Source organism: Lepisma saccharinum, chromosome 22 (assembly GCF_977018435.1).
Source record: "Lepisma saccharinum chromosome 22, izLepSacc3.1, whole genome shotgun sequence".
Taxonomy (NCBI): domain Eukaryota; kingdom Metazoa; phylum Arthropoda; class Insecta; order Zygentoma; family Lepismatidae; genus Lepisma; species Lepisma saccharinum.
Window position 1 is genome coordinate 64,616,815 of NC_139250.1, and position 24,366 is coordinate 64,641,180.

The 24,366-nt window shown below is 39.4% G+C and overlaps 1 protein-coding gene across 3 annotated transcripts in view; it reads right to left on the reverse strand.

Moving 5' to 3' along the window:
• Positions 1-16,859, reverse strand: part of LOC146004645 (uncharacterized) — a 57,913-nt gene extending 41,054 nt beyond the window's left edge. For all 3 annotated transcript variants that reach the window (XM_083143546.1, XM_083143545.1, XM_083143547.1), the window contains exons 1-2: positions 16,794-16,859; positions 2,538-2,730 (exon numbers count right to left, since the gene is read on the reverse strand). In XM_083143546.1, the coding sequence (XP_082999672.1) occupies positions 2,538-2,730; positions 16,794-16,814 (214 nt within the window). In that variant the 5' untranslated portion in view covers positions 16,815-16,859. The remainder of the gene's footprint in view (positions 1-2,537; positions 2,731-16,793) is intronic.
• Between the last annotated feature and the right edge of the window lie 7,507 nt (positions 16,860-24,366).

Here is a 24,366-nt window from a genome sequence, read left to right on the forward strand (position 1 = left end):
ATAAGGATATTTACCTATCAATGGTTGACAAGATCTCATTGTAGAGCTGCTTATTCATACAACTGTACAAGCATTCCCCAAGCTTCTCCTAATGCTCCTTTCCTTCTCTTAGGCCAGGACTGACTGCCTCTCTAATCACTGACCCCTCACTCTCCATTGTATTCCAACTTATTCTTCTTCCTTCTCTTCCTCATTCCTGACTCATTGCCACAACGTTGTATGTTTGTTGTATTTATGATGACTGTTGTATGTAGGGGAACAACGTTGTGATAACGTTGCATCAACGTTACAAAAAACATTCCACTGAATACGCTTTAGTTTGGATGCTCACCACCATGAGCCCCACAAGCGTCAGATCGGAGTGTTTTGTTTAATCTGAATTTCCTACAGCGTACACTAGATGGCAGTGCGACTCAAATGCAAAACAAACATAACTTTTAGTAACACAAATAAGGATACTTTAGATTGTAATTAGTGAAAAAATGTGTTTTATTATCCTTCGAAAGATGTGTGAATATTGAAGTTGTAAGGAAGATCAGAAAATGAAATATGTTGAATACAAGTGAAACTCCCATGATAAATATTTATATTCCAGACTATATAAACAGGAGCTAAGTACAGCAATAAGAAACTAATTACCAGGTGTAGTTAGAGATTGGGTAATTCATCACAATCTCCAGACTAACAATAGCCTATTGTGGTGGAGCAGGAAAAGTTTTTATAATATGTATTATATACAAAAATGGCTTGGCAAGATTGCTAATAGCTTACCATGCGAAATAACCATATTTTAAATATGCATTGTTATATTCATAAATTACACAGACAGCAAGGTAATGTTGCAAAAAAGTTGTGGCAACGTTAACCCCTGACATACCTAACGTTGCTACATAATGTTCAGTATATGTTGTGACAACGTTGTCAACCAACGTTGCAGCAACGTTGAAAAAAATGACCCTTAAACGTTGACACAACGTTTTCACAACGTTGTATCAACATACATTCAACGTTGTAACAACGTTAGGTATGTTAGGGGCTAACGTTGCCACAACGTTGTGGCAACATTACCTTACTTTTAAAATACCTTTTAGATCAGCAACATGACTACTTATATACAAAATGAATTTCAGGAAGACAGATTAATTACTGATGTAGCATTCTTAAAATACCATGGAGTACAACAGCTAGTGATAGGGTTTATCGACTTGCTTGATGAGGATCTTTGACAGTATGATTTATAACATATTGTTAGGATGGTTCCAACATTGGGCCAATGGGTGGTATTTACATTGGACCAATGTGCTGAAAACTATGTATAGATAGGTTTGTGTTGTGATATATATAATTTATTGTGAAACCAAATATAAACTTTAGCTAAACATTTTTTTGCGTTTGTGTGTGTGTGAATATAGAGGTTGATATGAGTAAAGGATGTAAAGGGTTAGTAATAAATAGTTTTTCACAACAATATGGAATATGGTTGATTCACTTCAAAATGTTGCTCTAAGGAAATTTCAAAGATTGTAAGATACACATGTATATTCCAATGAATTGTATGAATTATTCTCAATTTTTTCCAGCTTTTGTTGTTTGATTTTCGGAAGGAGCTACAACACAGCAACCCTCTCCTTAGATATGCCCTTGCTAGTCATTGAACTTCAGCTGCAGCACAACTTAGATAGACCAACACACACGCACGCACACACACATACACACACACAATTAGACAATTCAGAGCCCTAATCCAAAACTTTTGCTTTGCATTCCCTGTTTGTAGAGGATTTAAACAATGAATGTGCTGTTACTTTTAGCTCCAGAAACCGAGAAAAAATGTAGCAAAGAAATATGTATTTGTAAGATAATATGGCTTATATATGAACCCATGTACAAGGTTATTCAAATTATCTGAAAGTATTATTCATTATTGATTCAAATGTGGTTCTAAATATGTGCCATACCATGAAGTTTCATTTCTAGGCTGCCAGAGGCCAGTCACTGTGTTACAGGTGACTACATGACCAATGAACCAGTTGACATGGGAGTCTTACAGCAGTGTGGTATGCATGCATTCTTGTCTGTGGTTCCACAAACAGAGTCCGTAGTTACTGTTCAACGGAGTTTCAGAAAAACGTTCTGCATCAAGCAGAGACTGTCAAATCCTGGTACAATTGTTTTATCAACACAGGCTGTGTTGCACACAGAGGTGGTCAGGGTTGCCCTACGGTAGCAGATATGTTGTGGAAGCCATGAGGGAGACTTACATGTGAAGTCCGAGAAAGTCTACATCGAGAGAAACCATATCTAACATTTATAAGAAAGAAATTTGGAAGTTATGTAGATTTTAATGCAATAAATAAATTATGTAAGTATGTTATACAGATGGAGTTATTTAATTTTAGATAAATAATTATGAATAACCCTGTATTTCCTATAAACATCACACTTTCATTCATTAATCTTTAAATGCTCATAATTTGCTGTCTGACAAAATATTGTTACTCATAGTCTACCCATGACCAAATGGACTTCACTCCTACCTAAGAAAACTGCTGCCAGCATCCACAGGACAATCAAGATGCCAGCAAGAGTTTTATACAGATGCCACTTGGACGTGATTGGTCTTCTGTTGCTTTCTGCCAGTAGCCAGGTGTCAAGAAGTATTATGTCCCCAGTGAGGAAGTAGATTTTGATCATCAACCATGCTATGCAAAGTTTTATGTAGGACCTTTTCTGAAAATGTGAATAACAAATTAGTTAACAACAATTTAAAGACTATTACTAATACAGCTAAGCATGTTAATGTTTCAAAACTTACAAGTTATCATAACATAACAGTCAAGAGCTAATAGCTTCAACATGTGTGTAACTCTGTGGTGCAACATCCCTTTGAGGGTCAAGACCTGCCAAGCAGATTTTCACTGAGTGACAGCTGATCAATGCCTCGAGTCACATTGCCACTGTTTTCTGGCTTTTGAGACCAGAGGCAATTACTATTGCTTTCAGGTAGCTCCACAATTTCCCTCGTGATGCTGGATCAGCAACAAAATTGTAGAGCACTCAGGATCAAACCAGTGTCTGCTTGCACCAGAGGTAAAAGCACTAATTATTCACTTAAGCAGGAACTGTATATGCATGACATAGTATTCTCAGTTTCCATATTAATCAGTTTTTTTGTAGTGGATTCAATTTCATTCAGAGCTGAGAGTGTACAGAAAATAAAATGATTTATTGACACACCACCAATAACCTCCTAATCCATCCCCCCACTTTCCTCCATTATTTCCACAGAGTTCGCAATTCAACTCATGTATTCCCAGAATCACCCGAGTTGACACAGGTTTTCAATTTTCTTTGCAAATTATAGATTGGATTGGCATTTCTTGCTTATTATTATTTGATCTTTTGTCTCTTGACATCAATATGGACATGATGCAGTGTTGCCAGCTGAGATGATATGCCTCTAAGATGGCACTTTTTCACTTAACCCATATAATCGCCAGTCAAAAATCCATCAAATACTGCACATCACTAATATGGCCGAAAATGACAGATTGGCATGGGATCAAACATCAGACGTCTAATTATGAGCCTTCTAAAATTACATGTTTTTTCACCGAAAAGTGTCATTCTGGAAAAAAATTTAAAGCTGCCTTCCGTCAGTTATTAATGTACTCGTATATATTTTTCTGTATTGGGTAGACTGATGATGTTAAGTATTGAAAAATATCTCCGTGGATGAGGCTTTATAATGCAGAAAACTCGGTGTCAATATCTCTTACGGTTTTCAAGATATAAATTATCAAAGTTAGGGATTATATACACTGTATAACGTATATACAACGGTTAACGTCGCCGCTATGTAAACAACGGGTCCCGGGTTCGATACCCGTGGGAGGAAGGTGTCACAATGATTCGGATCCCACTTTAAACTGTAGGTTCAGTCCCGATTAGCCTTTCTGTGCATAAAGTGGACTTAAAACAACAATTCAATCAATCGAGAATTGATGATGCCAGAGGGGTGGACGGACGCCCAATAGTTACCTAAACACGAGAGGGGTGGGGGGCGCCCCGTGTAATTATTTGTGCATTATTGAATCAATATTGCTTTCAGTTTGCAAAAAAATAGATCGATCGTAATGTAGCGTAATTGTCATACGTACAAAAACAAAGAATTACATTCGTCGTGCATTTTCTATCTTTCAAAAACACAGTTTGTGTGCTTAAATTGAACGTGTTGCAATGAAATATTTAAATATTTGAAATCTTTTGCTCCGACACTAGGTATTGCTTTAGCGCCAACTTCTACCCTCTTTTTGCATGATTTACGAGGATAATGTGTTTGATATTGCTACTACTATCACCACCACCATTACTACTACTACTACTACTACCAATATTATTACTATTATTGACACGTTTATCCTGATGTCCCCTTCCCTTAGACCAAATATCGTGGTTGCTCCTTTGGTGTGGTGCATTCATCTCTTGCTTCGGTAAGTACGTGATAGAACTACAATTTAACGGGCTGAACTTTGTGTTTGTACAATGATGTTTGGTAATAAGAAAAAATGTAAAAAAAAAGGGCAAATATTTACTTCGTACTTTGATAGATGCAGGGTCACCGACAGGGGTCGGGGCAAATGGGACATTTTCCCCCAGGCCCCCGATTCTAAGCTCTCAACGCTTTCTTCATTTCCACAAAAGTTACCTAATGTAAGAAAGTAAAAAACATTTCTAGAAAGAGAAAATATGTAGTCCCAAGAGCCAAGGGGTCTCCCAGTTTTGTATGTTATCTTATGTTCTACAGTTCTAACTTTCTGGACATTTCACTTCCACTGTATGCCTGCATACATGGGCGTCCGTAGGATTTTTCCAGGGAGGGGCAAGCAAGGTATTTTTTCTGGGGGGGCAAAGGAGGCATATTTTCCCCCATAATAGTGATGCCCTTAAAAAAAACACTGCTTCAGTCTGAAATTATCATGTTCCTTCAACGTATTTATAATAACTGACAAATTACTGTGGCTGAAATGAAATTATGTGTGCACTATATAATTTTCAGGCGGACATTAATTTTCCAAGAGTCGGGAGGGAGGCGCCCCTCCCTTGCCCTCCCGGACGTCCATGCCTGCGTAGCATGGTGAAATGCACAGACGATAACTTTTTTTTTTATCAATTTTTACATTTAGTCGGTTATAACTTAAAACTAAGTAAGAATGTTGTTTTGTAATGATAATGTACATCTGTTTAATGAAAGTTAGTTAACTTAGAAAGTTTTTCTCCTCCCTTTGGTTTTGTTTTGTTGTTAGAAGGAAAATAATTAAAGTTCCACGAAAGAAAGTTTACGTTGCACAACAATATGCGAGCGAATTTAGTAATTGCCAACAAATATTTGTGAGTTACAAAACAGTTTTTAATTGTCTGAAATCATATAAGACCAGAGGCGCAACCACGAATTTTTGTCTGGGGAGGCAAGTACCAGGATAAACGTACCAATAATAATAATAATAATAATAATAATAATAATAATAATAACAATAATAATAACAATAACAAATAATTAATAATATTTATAATTTTAATAATAATGCTAATAATCATATTATCATAACATGATTATTATTGTCTTTATTATTGATTTGCTTTGTTTTACTTCGCTTATTGTGCTACTTTTGGCTAATTTACGAAGATTGGGATGAATGATATGATGAAATTGATGAATGGATACTCACAAACATCCATGCCCAACCCGGGACCAATATTATTATTATTAGTAGTAATATCAAAGACCTTATTACCCTCGTAAATTATGCAAAAAGGGGTAGAAGTTGGTGCTAAAGCATTTGTGTTCGAACAAAAGATTTGAATTATTTCTTCAACACGTTCAATTTCACATTAATAATGGAAAGCAAGCACACAAACTATTTTTGAAAGACAGAAAATGCTTGATAAATGCATTCCAAATATTCTTTTTTGCATTAACATGTATAACTTTCATGCACGATATATGTTTCATATAAATTGTGTACGTATTCAAAGTTTCTGTAATACATATTATATACAACATAATAGGCGCAAATAATTTGACGGGACTCCAATGCATTCTCTCTTTTACAACTTTTGTACCTTGCCGATGGTGTAGTGGTAACATCGTCACCTTGTGATCAAGGGGTCCCGGGTGCGATACCCGGTGGAGGCACATGGCACAGTGGTTCGGATCCCAATTTAAACTGTAGGTCCAGTCCCGATTCGCCTTTCTGTGCGTAAAGTGGACTTAAAACCAAAAACCAATCAATCAATCTTACAACTTATTTTCATTTTGATCGTACGGCGCCCAGGGCCGACTCCCACCGCCCCTAGCTACGGTTCTGAACTTAATAAGACTAACAAAAGCAGGTAATGCGATAGAATCGAGCAAGAAAATTTTGCGAAAAGTATTTTTATTTGCATAAAATTTGAAGTTGTGGGCGATAATTGCCTTCCAGGTACTGGGCAGAATTTTGAGAGGGGAGAATAAAACCGGGCCTAATTTTGAGAGGCAAGAATTAAACTGGGCCTAATTTTGAGGCGCAATAATTAAACTGGGTCTAATTTTGAGAGGGGAGAATTAAACTGGGCCTAATTTTGAGAGGGGAGAATTAAACTGGGCCTTATTTTGAGAAAGGAGAATTAAACTGGCCTAATTTTGAGAGAGGAGAATTAAACTGGCCTAATTTTGAGAGAGGAGAATTAAACTGGGCCTAATTTGAGAGGGGAGAATTAAACTGGGCCTAATTTGAGAGGGGAGAATTAAAATGGGCCTTATTTTGAGAAAGGAGAATTAAACTGAGCCTTTTTGAGAAAGGAGAATTAAACTGGCCTTATTTTGAGAGGGGAGAATTAAAAGGCCTAATTTTGAAAGGGGAGAATAAAACTGGGCCTAATTTTGAGGAAATAAATAAACTGGGCTTAATATTGAAAGGGGAGAAATAGACTGGGCTTAATTTTGAGAGGGGAGAATTAAACTGGGCCTAATTTTGAGAGGGAGAATTAAACTGGGCCTAATTTTGAGAGGGAGAATTAAACTGGGCCTAATTTTCAGAGGAGAGAATTAAAAGGCCTAATTTTGAGAGGGAAGAATTAAACTGGGCCTAATTGTGAGGCAAAATAATTAAACTAGACTTAATTTTGAAAGGGGAGAATTAAACTTGGTCTAATTTTGAGAAAGGAGAATTAAACTGGGCCTAATTTTGAGAGGGGAGAATTAAAAGGCCTAATTTTGGGAGGAGAGAATTAAACTGGGCCTAGTTTGGAGAGGGAGAATTTAAAGGCCTAATTTTGAGAGACAAGAATTAAACTGGGCCTGATTTTGAGAAGGGAGAATTAAACTGGGCTTAATTTTGAGAGGGCAGAATTAAATAGCCTAATTTTGAGAGGGGAGAATGAAGCAGCCTAATTTTGAGAGGGGAGAATGAAACAGCCTAATTTTGAGAGGAGTGAATTGAACTGGGCCTATTTTTGAGAGGGTGTCACGGTATCTAGTGACATGTGAAACGCAGTTCGATTTAAATTATTGTTTGTTTATTGATTCATTGTAAGTTCAAATATGAAAGTGTGAGGTTTGATTTTATTTTGTGGATAAATTTGTATCCGAGCCAGACGCCGGGAGTTGGGAGACGGGTTTTTCCTGAGTGACAGCCGAGCTGTCATTGCTTTGAAGATGACATATTTGCACCAACACGGAGAAAAGGAAGGATTATTTTTGTCGAGACCGGGCTAGAAATCGCAGCGGGTGGGCGAACCCATTTGTCACAGATGACCAGGAGAACCAGCTGGAGCCCAAGCCTGCAAGGATTGAGGACGCGCGGGTGACCGCGTTTCAAGACAATGGAGAGAGGTCACTTCCACCCCCTCAGAAACCGAAGCCAATCCACCTTAGCGTGCTTTTCAACGGACGAATTTGAATCTCTTATAAATATGCGGTACTACCATTCCAGACACAGTTTTTTACCCGGATTTCATAGAGACAGCATCTCCGCGCTACACTATCGCGTGATTATTGTTTTGTGTCCGTGGACTTCGTTTTCTTACGTACCGAGAGCGAATTGCAGATAGAGAGTTACCAGTGTGCGCCTTATTTTGGTGAAGATTACGCGGTGATTTGTTTTTGCCAAGAGTGGACTACATAATAATGGAGGGCTAAAGGAGATAGAGAAGGTGGGCCGTCGCCTCCCCGGCACCCGCAACGATGCGCCGCTACCATCCGGCGAAGCCAGCACCAAAGACGACATCAAAGCCGAACACTGGCCAAAGACCGAAGGACGTTTCCAGATCGACGTTCCAACCGAAGCCCGTTATCAGAGAGAGAGAGAAGGACGACTCCAGATCGACGCCCAATCGAAGCCCGTTACCAGAGAGAGATGATTCCAGATCGACGTCCAATGGATGCCCGACACTAGAAGTACTGAGGAGGTTCAAGTACACCATATCGTCGCAATTATTCTTCGTCGCGATCGACCTCGGATAACAATTTCGCCACAAAGGAACCGTGTGCAAGTCCCGCGTCCAGGAGAGATGAATGACCACGCAATGTAGCAGAGTCCGGTACAGCATTCTTCAGAGGGTCTATGTCCATGTAAACGTGCATCGTTAGTATCAACACCGTACTGTTAACGTCGAAGTCTCACTTATTTGCAAAGTGACTCAGGAAACCCCGAACCTAAATTCCGTGTCTGAAAAATTTTGGTATTGTTGTAAAAAAGGGTTATTTCATGTTCAGATGTTCTAATTTAATTGTCTGCATTCAGGGTTAGAAGCTCCATTTCATTACTTTAATATTTAGTGTAAATTGTCAAAGTGTGCTCCATTTTTTGTGTAACCGACCGCCCCGTCGCGCCATTTAATTTGTCAATACTTGACTGATGAGTCCTTTTTAATTGTGGAAAGCGTAGTTTTTTTATTGCAGGGTCGTGCGCGTGAAGTAGTATTATTTGTTGCATAGTGGTTAATGATGTAATTTTTGCTCGCGCCGAAGATTGATTTGTGTATTCCGGGAGCTGGAGCCGATTAAGTGTTGCATCACTATGTAATTGTGTAGTTGTTCTCATTGGACGAGAGAGGTTTATGTGTATTACCCCCGTCCGAGAAACTTGTTAAATGTCGTGCTTACGACTGGATGCATACGTTCATTCGAACGAAAGAGAAAACCACGCCGACCAAATTGTCTTAGTTAACCGCTTTCCGAGGGCTGGCATTTAAGTAAATTTAAAAGAGCACAGGAGCTGGCAGACAAATGACCTACATTCACATAAAGGTTTAAAAACTAAAAAGGAATGATATGTTAATGAGATCTATGATTTGTACCAATACTTCACATGTAAAAATACCTCATATGTGTGAGAGAGAGTGAATGAGTGAGAGTTTAAGGAGGCTATGTAAACAGTTGTTGATTGCAATATTTTTTTTGTTGTTACAATATATATCCACTTTGTACCGTTCGTCAGTGTTGTTAATTGACGTTTTTCAGGTACCGGATATTATGCTATTAGTGTGTTATGATTGTTCGAATCTACATATCAAAGGTAAACAAAACACTGTAACATTTCAAGGTATTTATCTCCGCCTCGCAATAGTACGACAATAAACGACCGTCTCAGTACCGAACTTGAAAACCTGCACCGTGAGAGTCACGACCGGTTTCCCGTACACATAACGACGTTTGGCCCCGTGCCGGGGTATGATTGACACGTCATTTCGGGGACCGTGAGTGCACTCGTTACAAGGGGAGATTTAAACTGGGCCTAATTTAGAGGTGGGAGAATTAAACTGGGCCTAATTTTGAAAATGGAGAATTAAATTTTGTCTAATTTTCAGAGGAAAGAATTAAAAGGCCTAATTTTGAGAGGGCAGAATTAAATAGCCTAATTTTGAGAGGGGAGAATGAAGCAGCTTAATTTTGAGAGGGGAGAATTAAGCAGCCTAATTTTGAGAGGAGTGAATTGAACTGGGCCTATTTTTGAGAGGGGAGAATTAAACTGGGCCTAATTTAGACGTGGGAGAATTAAACTGGGCCTAATTTTGAAAAGGAAGAAATAAACTGGTTCTAATTTTGAGAGGAGTGAATTGAATTGGGCCTAATTTTGGGAGGGGATAATTAAACTGGGCCTAATTTTGGGAGGGGAGAATTAAACTGGGCCTAATTTAGAGGCGGGAGAATTAAACTGGGCCTAATTTTGAGAGAGGAGAATTAAAAGGTCTAATTTTGATGGGGCAGAATTAAATAGCCTAATTTTGAGAGGAGAGAATGAAGCAGCCTAATTTTGAGAGGGGAGAATGAAACGGCCTAATTTTAAGAGGGGAGAATTAAACTGGGCCTAATTTAGAGGCGGGAGAATTAAAGTGGGCCTAATTTTAAGAGGGGAGAATTAATCTTGGCCTAATTTTTAAAGAGCAGAATTAATCTGGGCCTAATTTTTAGAGGGCAGAATTAAACTGGGCCTAATTTTGATGGGACAGAATAGAACTTGAGCATAATTTTGGGAGGGCAGATTTATACTGAGCCTAATTGTGAGGGGGCAGAATTAAACAGCCTAATTGTGAGGGGGCAGAATTAAACAGCCTAATTTTGAGGTGGAAGAATCTGACGAACTTAGAAATCCAGGATTTTGAAGTACAGATGAATGTGTATACACGTAACCGACGTCGTCGTACTGAATTGTTTTCCAGTATTGTGGAACATGAGCGAAGGTGTTGGCGCAAAAATTCTCGTGTTTTATACTTTTTTTTTCTAAAATTCGCAAATTAAAAATATACAGGAAAACTGTGAGGTCTTCAGATAACAATATGTTCCTCAGTGACTGCGCTGGTGTGAACAAATTTTATCAGTCATTAGTATAAATATCAATAGATTGCGCAGAAAAAACATAACTCGGGTAGCAGCATTGTGCAAGTCCAAACCCGTTTCCATTACGCTTGATAATAAACAGGCTGTTTGAATCGCAAGCTACGTGACAATGGGGAAAAATCTGTGCCCGTTGCCGTGAAATTGCAAATAATTGGTATGTACAGATGCAATAGGTCTCAGAGAATTTGCACTCTCATTGAATGTGAGCAAAACCTACGTGGCGAACACAATAAACTAATTCAAGCAGCAAGGTACAGTGCTTGATAAACCACGCTGCGGCCGCCCCAGGGTAACGTCTGTACGCGAGGACCGGATTATCGCGAGAGTGGCAAAGAATAACCGTAAAGCCCCTCTTCCAGCGATAATGAGGGAATTTCAAGATTCTGCTAATAAAAAGGTCTCAAAGATGACCATTTCGCGTCTTCTGGAGGAATGTGGACTTGCGTCTTACGCTCCTCTCAAAAAGCCATTGCTCAACAATGTACAAGAGAAATCGTGTTAAGTGGTGCAAAAATAAAAGAAACTCGTCCATGGAACATTGAAGTAAGGTCCTTTTCAGTGATGAATCGAAATCAGTGCTGTACAGCTCCCGAAAAGTGAGAGTTCGAAGGACAGCAACCGAGAAACTTCTCCCTGAATGTCTCGTGCAAGCTGTTCAGTGTGGGGGTCAATCAGTCATGATCTGGGGATGCATGTCTGCTGCAGGGACCGGGGTTTTGAGATTCATTCCTGGCTCCATGGATTCACGAGAATACGTCGAAACAATGAAAGGTAACATGCTCCCGTCCGCCCAGAAGCTCCACAACGGATACTTCGTCTTCCAGCAGGACAACGCGACTTGCCAGACGTCAGCAGCAACAATGGCTTGGATTCAAGCGAGGGAAATCCCATTGTTGCCTTGGCCAGAACGAACTCCTGACCTGAATCCTATAGAAAACCTATGGAATGCCATTGGCCTTCGTGTAGTCAGACGCTAGCCAAGGAATGTCAAGGAAGTTCGTGAACAGATCTCCGAAATATGGAATGAGATTACGCCCCAAGAATGCCAGAAATTGGTCCGCAGCATGAGAAACCGTGTGCAAATGTGCTTGAAACTTAAAGGTGGACCTATTGACTATTAAAATTTCACACTTCATTCATCTAATTTCAGGAGAAGTGTTTGTTTCCAAGTATATTTGGAAAGTTTAGATTTAATGATTTTACAAATTGTACCTTTAGTTGCATGCATTAATATGCCATTACACTTTTTTGACGCACCTTTCAATAACATTACATAATAATTCCAATTTTGTATTAAAGTGTTATTTCATGAAACTCACTAGCATCTGTACTTTTTTCTGTTTGTCTGCAAAACACATGACAAGGTGGTCTTAAACTTTTGGTAGGGACTGTATTACTCTTTATTAATTTGCTCCTCAGCTACCCTAGCTTGTAAATTTTAATAAACGCGAAACTTTGGGGGTGGGGGGTGGGTGGGGGGCAAGCGCCCCTATTGCTCCCGCCAAGTTACGCCTATGCCCGGGACCCCTTGATTACAAGACGAAAACCTTGCCTCTACGACATAAAAATGTACTGTTTTGGAGAATTTTGAAAGCATAGTAATCACTCGTCTATTGGACCTAGAGCTGGGTGTGATTCAGACCCTTGGCTGCGCCAGCCCAAGATTCAGTACGTCACTCACATTAGCTTAATAATACTTAATTCGATTACTATATTTAGCGTCGCTTATCTTCCACTTGTGGCTAATCGTGACGATGAAGGAGAGTGATGATATGATGAAATAAAAATACTCACAATAAAGTGGAAAAGATGAACTGGTTTGACAGAAATATCCAAAAAAATTCAGTGCGGATGAAAAATGAACTTCACAAAATCCTCCCAAATAAAGGTGACTATAAGTCATATATGGTATCCTGTGCAACAGAAGAGCGATATAGAATGCACAATTTATCATCAGGCAGTACTGGCCCTTAGAGCAAGGGAACAATTATCCCTGAGCCACATCTTTTGCTGAGTTTTTGGTGTAATAGTGTTTAAGAGTGAAAAAAATCAACTAATTTGCCATAGTATAGGTAAATATGGAGAGGAACGTACAGCACGTAAGATATAATGAAAAATTTAACCCTTATTTGAATATGAAAATCCTTGGGCCCTTTGAAAATATTTGGTGAGAAGTTGCATTTTTAACATCATACAATTAATATTAGCAGTGAAAGTTTATGAATTACGAACTTGGCTTGTTTATTGCGTGGCAATTAGAGGGAGACTGGCTGAGCAACTGAATCTTCCGGTAACAGTTTCATACATCGGAGACACATTTCTTCATTTTTACAGAAGAAACAACTTACGGAAATGAGTTTCTCTAGGGTTTCCATCGTTCGTCGAGGTATTTTCTTTCATCGTGGAATCTATTTGACCGGGAAATCATGTATTTTTCAAGAGAAATATCTCACCGACGCACAATTGCCATTGCTTTCCCTACGTGAACCGGATGCTGCATACGTTTGATGACGAAACCCCCTGTCAGTGTTTCCAACCACCTTTTTTAACTATGCTTGCCTAACCTAACCTAACCTTATCAGAATGGTTCGTGGGGCTATCCGTCAGTTACCCGTGCATAATGTACAATTTGCACACGTGACGAACACGATAGTAGATATTTTTCGGTGAAGAAGGTTGGAAACACTGCATACCCACTACGGTAGTCAAGTTTTGCCCGCCATATTGTGTGTAAAGGAAGCGAAAAAAGGAATAACAAAAACTACTCTCTATGTAAAAAATTGTGTTTGTTTCCGTGTAAAAATCATAATGGCACCTTGAACTATGTTCCGCAATACACAATTGCTAAGTACGAACCATGCGAAACACAAAATATCCGATTTTAATGTGTCTCCGATCTATGAAACTGGTACCGAATCTTCCTACTGTATTCATAAACAATTTACACTAAGTTTACTTCAAAAGGTATTTAAAGGTACGACATAAGGGCTTTTCACCTTATCGATGCCCATCTGCGAGCAAGTGCTTTTTAAAGTGGCTTTTGGGAGGAGGGGCACATGCAAAATTGCTCGGGTCCCTTTGACTGAGCCAGTACTCCCTTGCGTAACATTATTATATGTCATTGGGAACCCCCGCAACCTCCTGCCTACATATTAAAAAATAATAACGAACACAGAGTTGTGAAGTGTTTTGTGGTGTCGTTCACCCCTACAATGTCCCAGAACCCATAAATTCTAATGGGTTCTATTGGGTTCCGCAACACGACCGGAACCTTTTTCCTAGCACACTTTAAATTCGGTCCAAGTTGCGTATTCTTTCATTGAAAAAGGTTCCTGAACCACACTTAAATTCATCCGAAAAAAAAGGTCCCTGGACCGTATTTAAATTTATCCTGAAAAATGCCCTTGAACCGTATTTAAATTGATAAAAAAAGGTTCCTGGACCGAATTGAAATACTTTACATATAAAAAGCTTCTTTACGGTCCAGAACCCATTTATGCTTGCTGATTTTCTCTCCTGGACCGGAATTGAATTTATTTAAAATTCATGGACCTTTTAGAACCCTGTAACTCTGATTGTTGACTCAAATTCCAAGTTCACAGAAAGGGAAAAGAAAGAGCAATTTCCCCATTGCAGTGCTCCCCTCAAAAAAAATTTATTTCGAATTGTCATTGCTGACTAGGGATGGACGATATCTGAAATTTGATATCGCGATCCATCGACAAGAAATTATCGTCACAGACGATAGGATACCATAATTTTTCCGTATCTTGATATCGGCTATATATCGTCTCCACGATATGTATCGCCAAATATAGTGACGATATATCGCTGGGACGGTATTTTTTCAATATCGCCCAATATTATTGCTGACCCACGTCTATTTCGTACAACGATTTCTTCCATAGCTCCCCCCATTGCAGGGTTGGCCGCTTCGCAGGGGGGGGGGGGGGGTTGTCGAAAAAATCCCCTTCTTGGCACGCCCTTAAGAATCTTGTTATGCATCGGCATACGTGGACAGAGAACTACTTCATTTTCACTCTACACGTAAATGGCTGTGTGGTCCCATATGGCGCGACACATTCAATACTTCCGTCGCCTTTGTCAGCAATGTTAAAATTGGAGCGCATTTCGATATCTTAAGAAAAAACTCCCGAATTTTCCATCGGGGGTGGGAAGTGCAAAGTCACATTTTGCAGGGCCTTCCCGATGGCGTGCTAACGTCGGGTCTGTAACCATGGTTACACTTCACGTTTTGTGTGCAATGGCGTGTTAGAGGTAAAGGGAATCTATAGCTTGAATGTCAAGTCAAGTTAAGGACGGAAGGATAGTGTTGCAATGTGCACCGGAACAAATATATGTGGACCTCGGCTCAAGAAATTCATAGTGTGATTTACTAAACTTCATTTACCATCGTTTTCTTGTAATCAAGTGGTCCCGGATTGATACCCGGTGGAGTCACATAGTAGTTCAGATCCCACTTTAAACTGTAAGTCCAGTCCCGATTAGCCTTACTGTCCATAAAGAATTTGAAACACCAATCCAATCAATCAACTAAACTTTATCAAATTACGTTGTAGGGTGTATTATTTGTATTACATTTTATGTACATATTGAAACAAAAAGTCTTATTGGTCGTTTCAAACACTGCGCAATTGTTTTTAATTTACGTTATGTATAATAAGTAGCTACCGTCAGTATATTCAATTTATCTGAAGTTATAAACTGAACATGAGTTTATAATTTTTAAAGGCGAAAACATCTTAAATCAGGAAATGCGCATTTGTGCACTCGATTTCGCGTGTTCAGTCTCTAACATTGTTCTCTATCTGCATATTGCAGCACTAGCGCTTCGATTTGCATTTATTTTCAATGGCTAAATTCACCTTTTACCGTCGTTTCGCCATCACGAGAAAAACTAGGTCAACAAGCTATTGCTCCTCCCTGCACTATAAACTGTAGGTCTAGTCTCGAATAGCCTTACTGTGCATAAAGTGGACTTAGAACACAAAATCAATCATTCAATCAATCGTATTTACGAGGGTATATGGGTAATTTTAGCGCGAAAAATGACAAATTGTAGTATTGAAAAGAGGGTGTTGGGTATGAGCGTGCATAAATTATGATTCTGTAACACTGCAAACCGACAACACTATGTTTCAGTACGACAATAATTCAAGCCACATCATGTTACGTGCTGGGACTTCCCGGATGGTGTATTGATAACGATATTGCATTGTAATCAAAGGGTTCCGAGTTTGATCCCCATTTGAGGCACAGTTCGGATCGTACTTTAAACTGTAGGTAGTCCAAATTAGCCTATCTCTGTATAAAGTAGGCCCATGACTGTTACATTGCATTCTAAAACAACTACAAGTCTTTCCCTGTGTTCTACAGCTAAATAATATATTTTACCATTTATGGATACAAAATGTCAGAAATGACACGAAACTATCACTCAAGAAGAATAGGACCCCTTTTGTCATCGGTGACTGCTAAAGTGGTCAATTAAATAAGACATATATATATATATATATATATAATTATTTCTAACCAGTATCAGCGTTACATTTTATTTAAAGAATTGTTGTAATAATTTAATTTTATTATCGCATCTCAATTCTGGACATTTACGAATTTACATGTTTTTCGTATGCTTAACTTTGATTAGCGCAAATGATTGCCAGAAGGAAACAATAAACGTCTTCTGATTATGCTAAAGGGTAGAGACAACGAAATTACTACTTGAAAGAAAGAACACTTTGAATTGGAACACCTACTACATACGTACAGTTCCGAATAGACATAGAAAGAAGAATTAACATCAACGAATGTATTGTTTGCGAATAAATAACCACCACGGGAAGATAAAATAATAGGTGGTAGAGAAACATGCCTTTCGTATTTGACTTACCCTCTTGCCTGTTCTGTCCATTGCTTCCGGCTGTAGACATCTTCCAGAGAAGTGCAAGCTTCTCACCCATGCCAGGTAGGTGGCAGCACAACCGATGCAATGAAAGTGGTCTGAAATCCCAAGCGACAAGACATTGTATTTACTTTTCTGTCGCAAGTTAAAGACGTCAGAGAACAAAGACGTGAGGATATACTAAACTTAATTAGCAATAGGTTGGGCAAGTTTGTTGTAAGTCTATTTTATGCACAGAGAGGCTGATAGTGACAGGACCCAGGGTGCAAATTAACCATAAGAAGGGGAGGGGGTGTATGTCAGTGGTTTGCTTTCCATAGGAACAACGTTTCCCTCGAAATAAAGGTAAATTTTCACTTCTATCAGGGATTGTATATTCCCCTCTATTACGATACCTGATAATTCGACGTGAAGTGGACCGAGATTACCTTGATTAAAAAAAAGCAGATCGTACGGAATAACGCATTGTAATCAAGGTTTCGATACCTAGTGCAGGTACGTAGTGTTTCGTATCCCACTTGAAATTGTAGGCCCAGTCCCAATTAGCCTCTCTTTGCATAAAATGGGCTTGAAAAGAAAAGAAATTCTACACGGACTAATCCAGGGAAAATCTGGAGAGGTTAAAGTAAAAACAGGGAAAAAACTACAGCATGTGAAACATGGGATAGGTAGTATCACTGTGCGAATTAAACTTTTTGCTTTTGGGGGTCGGGTACCGTATTTGTGATTTCATTTTGAGAGGTATATTCTGTCCCGGGTATCTCTGGAGTAACAGCAGCAGAGAAAGGGGAGAAACCGAGTGCGCAGAGCGAAGCAGTACACGCTGCTCCGAAGGTTGATAACTACAGTCGCTCACCCCTCCACGCAATCCCGTTTCCTCTCACGTGTTCATTGGTGGAGCCGTCTCGCGTCACTACTTGCGCAGAGACTTGATTTCGTTCGCTTGCTACAGATATAGCCGACACAGAGTATACTTATTATCGGGGTGTGCAAAATTGCAACCAGTCAGTAAACAGTACCTTAACATTGGTCCTAAATCTATCCTAGGTCATTAAATCTTATGGCAACACTTACACATAATTTAGCAACGGTACATTTACATTCTAAGAGAACCTAAACCCATACACAAAACGAGCTATCGAACTAAGAACACCGAAAACTTGATAAAAATTATATTCCAAGTTCAAACGTAACGTTCATCTATGGGTCGGAAGTTGAAGACCTGTAAATTGCCAAAAAATAGTCCTATAAAAAGACTTAAAAGTGTCAAAAAGGACAGAAAAACGGAAAAAAGGACGTATAAATGTGATCCAAATTAATTAATAACTTCAGTTTTAATTACATAATTAATGTATATGGTCGTATACACTGTGCTGAAAGCTTCAAAACAAGAGAAAGTTGTCACTTACAGCGCAACCTTCCAGACAAGTTACTGTTAAAGGACTTGCTTCAGTCGTCCAAAAATGTTTTTATCTCTTTTCAGGGATGGTTCAAATATATTTTTTTTTATTATTTTTTTTATTTCTTTACTACAGAAAGGACGTTTAAGAGGTGATGGTGATGATGTGATGATGATTCAAATTGAGAATGGGCAGTAAAAACGTAGTTGAAAGAAGGTGAAATTGCAAAAAAAGACGTTAAGACCTAAAAAAGGCTAAAAAAGGACCAATAAGCCAAAAAACGCCGAAAAAGGCAAAAAGGACAAATAAAACCCACCTTTTTCTGGACTACAATGACCCAAAATGAACATATATTATGTTGGGCCTCGTCTTCGGACACTAGGGGAAAAAAAAATATTTCCTTAACTTCCGAGCACTACGTCCATCTAACTTACCTACAAGTTTCTTGTAAACACTTTAACAAATGTAAAATATCAGCACTATGTCACCAAAACTTGAGAAAAAAACAGCCTGCTGTTGAGGAATTATTTAATAGACAAGGCTGCATAATTTTGGACAGGAAAATCTTTGATGACTGGGACTTGACCATTAATATGTGCAGCACTCAGACATTTTAGAAAAAGAAACTTTCAAATTATATCTGAATATTTTTCTGGCATAAGTATTATAAATTGTAGCTGTCTACAATATAAATACATTCATTACGGTTATACTTTTTAAAAGTGGTAATGTTTGACGGTAATTCATGGTAGAGAAATTTGACGCTTTCAGGGAGATTTCAAACCGAAACGATACGTGATACACGTGGGAACGAGCCAATCAAGAGCAACGTTTCACCCCGTAGCGGCATGACAGAAATGTGAAAAGTGTGTGTGTGTGTGTGTGTGTGTGTGTGTGTATAGTTACTGAGAACGTGTGGAAGTGTTTCCGTGACCGTGTTACAAACTTTCATGGATGATGGAATGAGACAAACATCAATATGAAATAAGCAACCCCTGTCCGGAAAAGCCTTGTTCAGAAGTTACAAGCCAAGACCATAGGGTATGCCGGCAGGTTCACCTGATCTGTTCCCACTTGATTTATTTTGTGGGGTCACATAAAAGTGTTGTGTACGAGACGCCTGTGGATAGTGAAGAAAACTCCTGGCAAGAATCCTTGCTGCCTGTGACATCGCCAGAACGACTCCAGGTATGTTAGAGCGTATGCGACAAAGCTTCTTGCGATGCTGTCCTGCCTGCATCTATACTGGAGGATGGAAATTTGAACAACTGCTATAAATGCATTAATATTGGCTAGAGTTGACGAGCTATATCTTTGCGGGTGCCTTGGCTACTCCGCGCAGAGTGTGAGAGAGATATGTTTATGTAGTTGCCACCTACTCGCCCTTTGGATGGTCGACAGCAAGGACAGAACGCAAGGATAATGACGCGCAGCCGGTAGCTCCTCCCCCTTGCTACTGCGCAGCCGTGCTTGGGCAGGGTTCACCCGCAAAGATACAGCTCGTCAACTCTAGTTGCGTATGATGTAGTAATGGTACGAGATAGTAATTTACTTATTAAAGCTACAAACAAATATCTTTCTTTCTTTTTCCATGACCATACCAAATTTTGGTTAATCTTTGGTTTGTTGAGACTATTTTATGCTCAGATGGGCTAATCGGGACCAGTGGCGGATCCAGAATTTACAGTTTGAAGGGGAAAATTTCAGTCTGGTACATCACCTCACTGAGAATAAATTCTAATCTACACTGTTTTATATAAACAATATATCCAAATGTAAATAGGAACCAACCTGACTTCCATGTTCTAGAGAATCTATTTTGCAAGAATAAACCCAGGGTTGGAATATATTGTCATTATTGTGCCTTTATCAGTGGCGGCGATTGAGTGCTAAAACTGGGGGGACAAGAGCAGTTTACTTTTTTCTTGGTACACATTAAGAGGCCATGGTGATGCGGCAAAAAGTAGGGGCTAATTGTCCCCCCAATCACTGCTACTGGTCTTTATCGTAATTCCTTCCATTGCCACAGTAAACTGGACACTCAGATGTGAGGAGTAAAATGAATTAACAGAGGAAAAGAAGCTTTCCCTAAAATGGTCTTGGGTTCGATTCTCTTTTGAGGCATATTGCAAAATGGTTCGGATCCAAATTTAAACTGTAGGTCCAGTTCCAATTAGGGTATCTTGAACACAAAGTGGACTTAAATATTCTCTAGTCTGCTGATAAAGGACAGAACATTTGGGCATAAAAATACATCCAAAAGCATGGCAGTTGGGAGGGGCATTCGCCCCTATCGCCCTCCCCGTGGATCCTCGCCTGATCGGGACTGAACCTTCAAGTAAAGTGGGTCGACAGCCACTGTGGTACTTTCACACACTGGAAAAAAAGGACTGCATAGAACCTTCTACCTTCCAACAACGGTTTTGATTTATAACTCATGACTGGAGCATTTTCGGACTGAGGTTCCTTATCTGGTATGTCCATAAACAAACAACATATCTACTAGTTTCTCAAGGTCACGTCCTGCTTCCTTTTGTGGGGTTCCCTACAGGTTTGTGGGTTGCATACCTTTTATGTCAGAATGGTCTTGGAAACCTTGTAACTTCTGAATGAGGCGTTTCTGGACAGGGATTTTTTTACCTCATATTGATGCTTTTGTCCCCTTAAATCATCCCTGAAAGTTTGTAACATGGTCACGGAAACACCTTGTATATTCCTGTTCTAAACCTCAAGATCGATGCACCAAAGTGTTTCAAATACAATGATATCATTTTTAACTTTCCTGCGGCGACGTTGAAGGGGAGTACGACCCAAAAAAAAAAAAATCATCTATATTGTGGATAGACTCAAGGAAGACATTACTAAAACTCAAAGCAGACATCGATTCTCGGCCAAGCGACACAATCATACATTCCAGCAATAGTGACGTCAGGAGACGCAGCATTCCACAAAATACTACCGGGTGAATGAACGACGACAAGCAACGAACCCGGAAGGCTGAGTCGGCATCTGAGCAACTCCCCATGGTAGGTTAAAAGGGATAACTTCTAGAATTAGGGAGTCATTCAGTCTTCAGCGAGTCAGTAACGAGCAGCAGAAGCTGTAGGCTCTCGAGTCGACGTCTTGCTAAGGGCAACCGCTACGTTACTAGAGTGAGCGTCAAATCTCCCGCATATGGCCTTGAACGGCTGAACAGCACCAGCGAATCACAGACGTGCGGCGTTGCCTAGTTCAGAACCTGTTTCACCTCGCTACTAAATCGTGTACCTGGCGCTCGGATATAAATAGATTATTTCAAGTGTCAATAGTTCAACATATTGAAAGATAATGAATTTGCGAGTATGTACGAAAAACAAGCGTGATTGTAGCTTATACCTTTGCATCTGTAGAAGCAATGTTATTATAAACGTATTTGCATTGTATCGTTTTTGCTCTCCTTTCGTTCCGATTAGCGAAGGGAACAGGGCACGTACGTTCCCAGTGATGGTAGAAGTAGTTGACGAAGAGGATTCCGTCACTGTTCGTTTTTTCCGTGTGTTTAATGGGTGTGTGAAGCATGTCGTTGAGTAAACCAAGTGGTAGTGGTAGCGCGAGAAGAGAGAAATTACAGTGTTGTACACTCGAAATCTAAGAAAACGCCCCCCTTACGGTTATGCAACCCAGAATTTTATATCATCTAGTTTCGCCAGGAAGAGCAGCTCGCGAGAAGCGAAGTGTTTCCAACTCTTGAATCTAGCCACAGATTCACGCGACCGGGTGGAGATCTTGCTTTCCTCTTGATTTGATTTCAACGGACAACAAGTTTATATTGAGAATGTCTCTGGTAATAATAACAAGTGTTATTAACATTTATGCTTGAGTTTTTTTTATTATTCTTTTACCACTTCCGAACGAATATGTGAAGAAAGGAGGTATCACGGATTTCGTTATCGTTCGGATAGTTGACACCTCCCATGAGAGAGTCCTGCAGACGAAAAGATAGCATTGTGACTAATTCTGTTATCTATTTCAGAAAAAAAAAGTCCCTTCCGATAGCCTAAAGTCGCCTTGTAATCAAGAGGACCTAGATACAATTCCCACTGGTGACCCACCACTCTAGATCATAAGTTCCATTTCCATTAATGTATCTGTGCATAAATTGAAAAATAAAATTTTCTTAAAAACTTACGTTTTCTCGGAACAACCCTTGAAAGGCAAAGGTAAAATGACGTGGAAGTTGTGATTGGTTTTTACATCACTCGCGCTAATGCCGACCCCCGAACTCCATTGTTGCAGTTATTCTTTTCGAGATTTTTCTCGTTGATCCTGTCACCATAAGTAAGTCCAAAGAGAGGATTCTGACCCCCATAACCACCCCCTCTCCGTTCAGTGTGCTTGTGCTTTTCCCACTGTATCCTATTTGCACCCATTACACATTTTTTTTTCATTTTGCAATAACGCTTTCGGCTTTTTTCTTCAGAGTTATTATTTTTGTTTTTAAATGTTTGGAGACATCTGTTTTGGAAAAAGTTCCACGAAGTTTGTTTTAAGTGTAAATGTATCTGGACATACAGTGTGGGGTGGGATTCGAACACCAAATATGAGCTTCCGTCTCGAATCGAACCAGCGCTCCTTTCATTATGTTTTCTTTCCACGTTTATTAAAATTTGCTTCGTTCAGCCTACTTCCGATTGTCGTATATTTCAATTCGTATCAGTTCTTTTCCTTTTTTTTATTTGTATTGTTCGAGCCGTGATAACTTTCTCTCTTAATCTGGTTATTCGAATACTTTTATACTTTTTTTTCTTATCGATTTTCCCTTCGCACTCATTACAGATTTCGGTATCGCGCTTTTCCATATTTTCAGTAATTTAATTCTCTTGTGTATAATTCCTTTGATTATTTTTAATTTGCCCTTAGTCCGAACCAAGAAAATATGGTAGGAAATGTTTCCCGTGTAAATCTTATTGTATGGTGGTGTAAAATTCATGCCAGCTTTTTCTTGCGATAAGGGCTTTGAAAGTGCAAGGGTCTCATTTATTAACCATGGTGGGAAAGGGGGGGGGGGTTCAAGAAACGAAAAGTAGGTGCAGCATTTGACCGTACTCTTCCATCAGCAGGTGGGGTGCTGAGAAGGCTACCTGCGAGCGAGGGGGAGGGGGTGGCGAGCAACACTCCCACAGCGAGTCGCTGTAAATGATTTCATCGTCTGTGCTGGCTGAAACCGGTTCTTGGTGCTCCTATACTTTTCCGATACATTTCTGTCAGCCTTTTTAGCGAAGCGAGGTCATATGTTCCAGATTCGAACTCTGGTCAGGCATGAATGTATCACTGAGTTTGTCCCGTCACAATTTTATAAATTGATAATTCATCCGTATTATCGCGATTAACTCAAGAGGCAGAAGAGTGATGTAAAATAACCGAAATAGAAATTGATGCATTTGTGCCTGGGGCTAGTGTAACGACTATGTTCACTCCTTATAAATGATGAAGTACGTAACCCCTTGCGCTCAAATACACTTATACCTTGTGGGGGAAAAATCCAACTTATCGCTGATCTCTTACTACATTTGGAATACAGCCAAGAGCGATGTAAAGCAATGCAATTACATTGTGAATGTTTCACATCCTATAGTCTTTCTTTTCCTCGTAGCGGGGGCGGGGGTTCATTCATTACAAATATCTAGGAAAGGATTTAGCAGCAATCCGTGATATACTTAAATATCATAACATGATGCGTAGCCAGGGTTCTTGGGTCGTAGCCTCTGATAATTATGAGCTTTTCTTTTTCGTTGTTTCTTCAATCTTCATCAATTTCCCTGAAGCATCATCCATCCTCTGTCGCCATTGGCTATATGTGAAAGTTGACATAAAATGAGTAAAATTCGAAAAGAAAACACAAGGATCTACTTTTCTCATAGCTCGCCAGACATGCACATTTCCGTATTTTATGCTTTCAGCGCTATCATTATTCTTGGCAGGCAATGGAATTGAAGCGACTCTCACAACTGACTTAAACTACATGTCACTCAGGCATGACAATTCTCGCGGGCAAAGTGGATTTTGTTTTTGTATTGGCACATGGTAGCACAATAACTATCTTCTGGCCTCCTAGATTTAAATCCGTACTTTTATTCCAGTTGAGTGATTGACTCACAATTTCGCTATTGAAGATTTGTGTT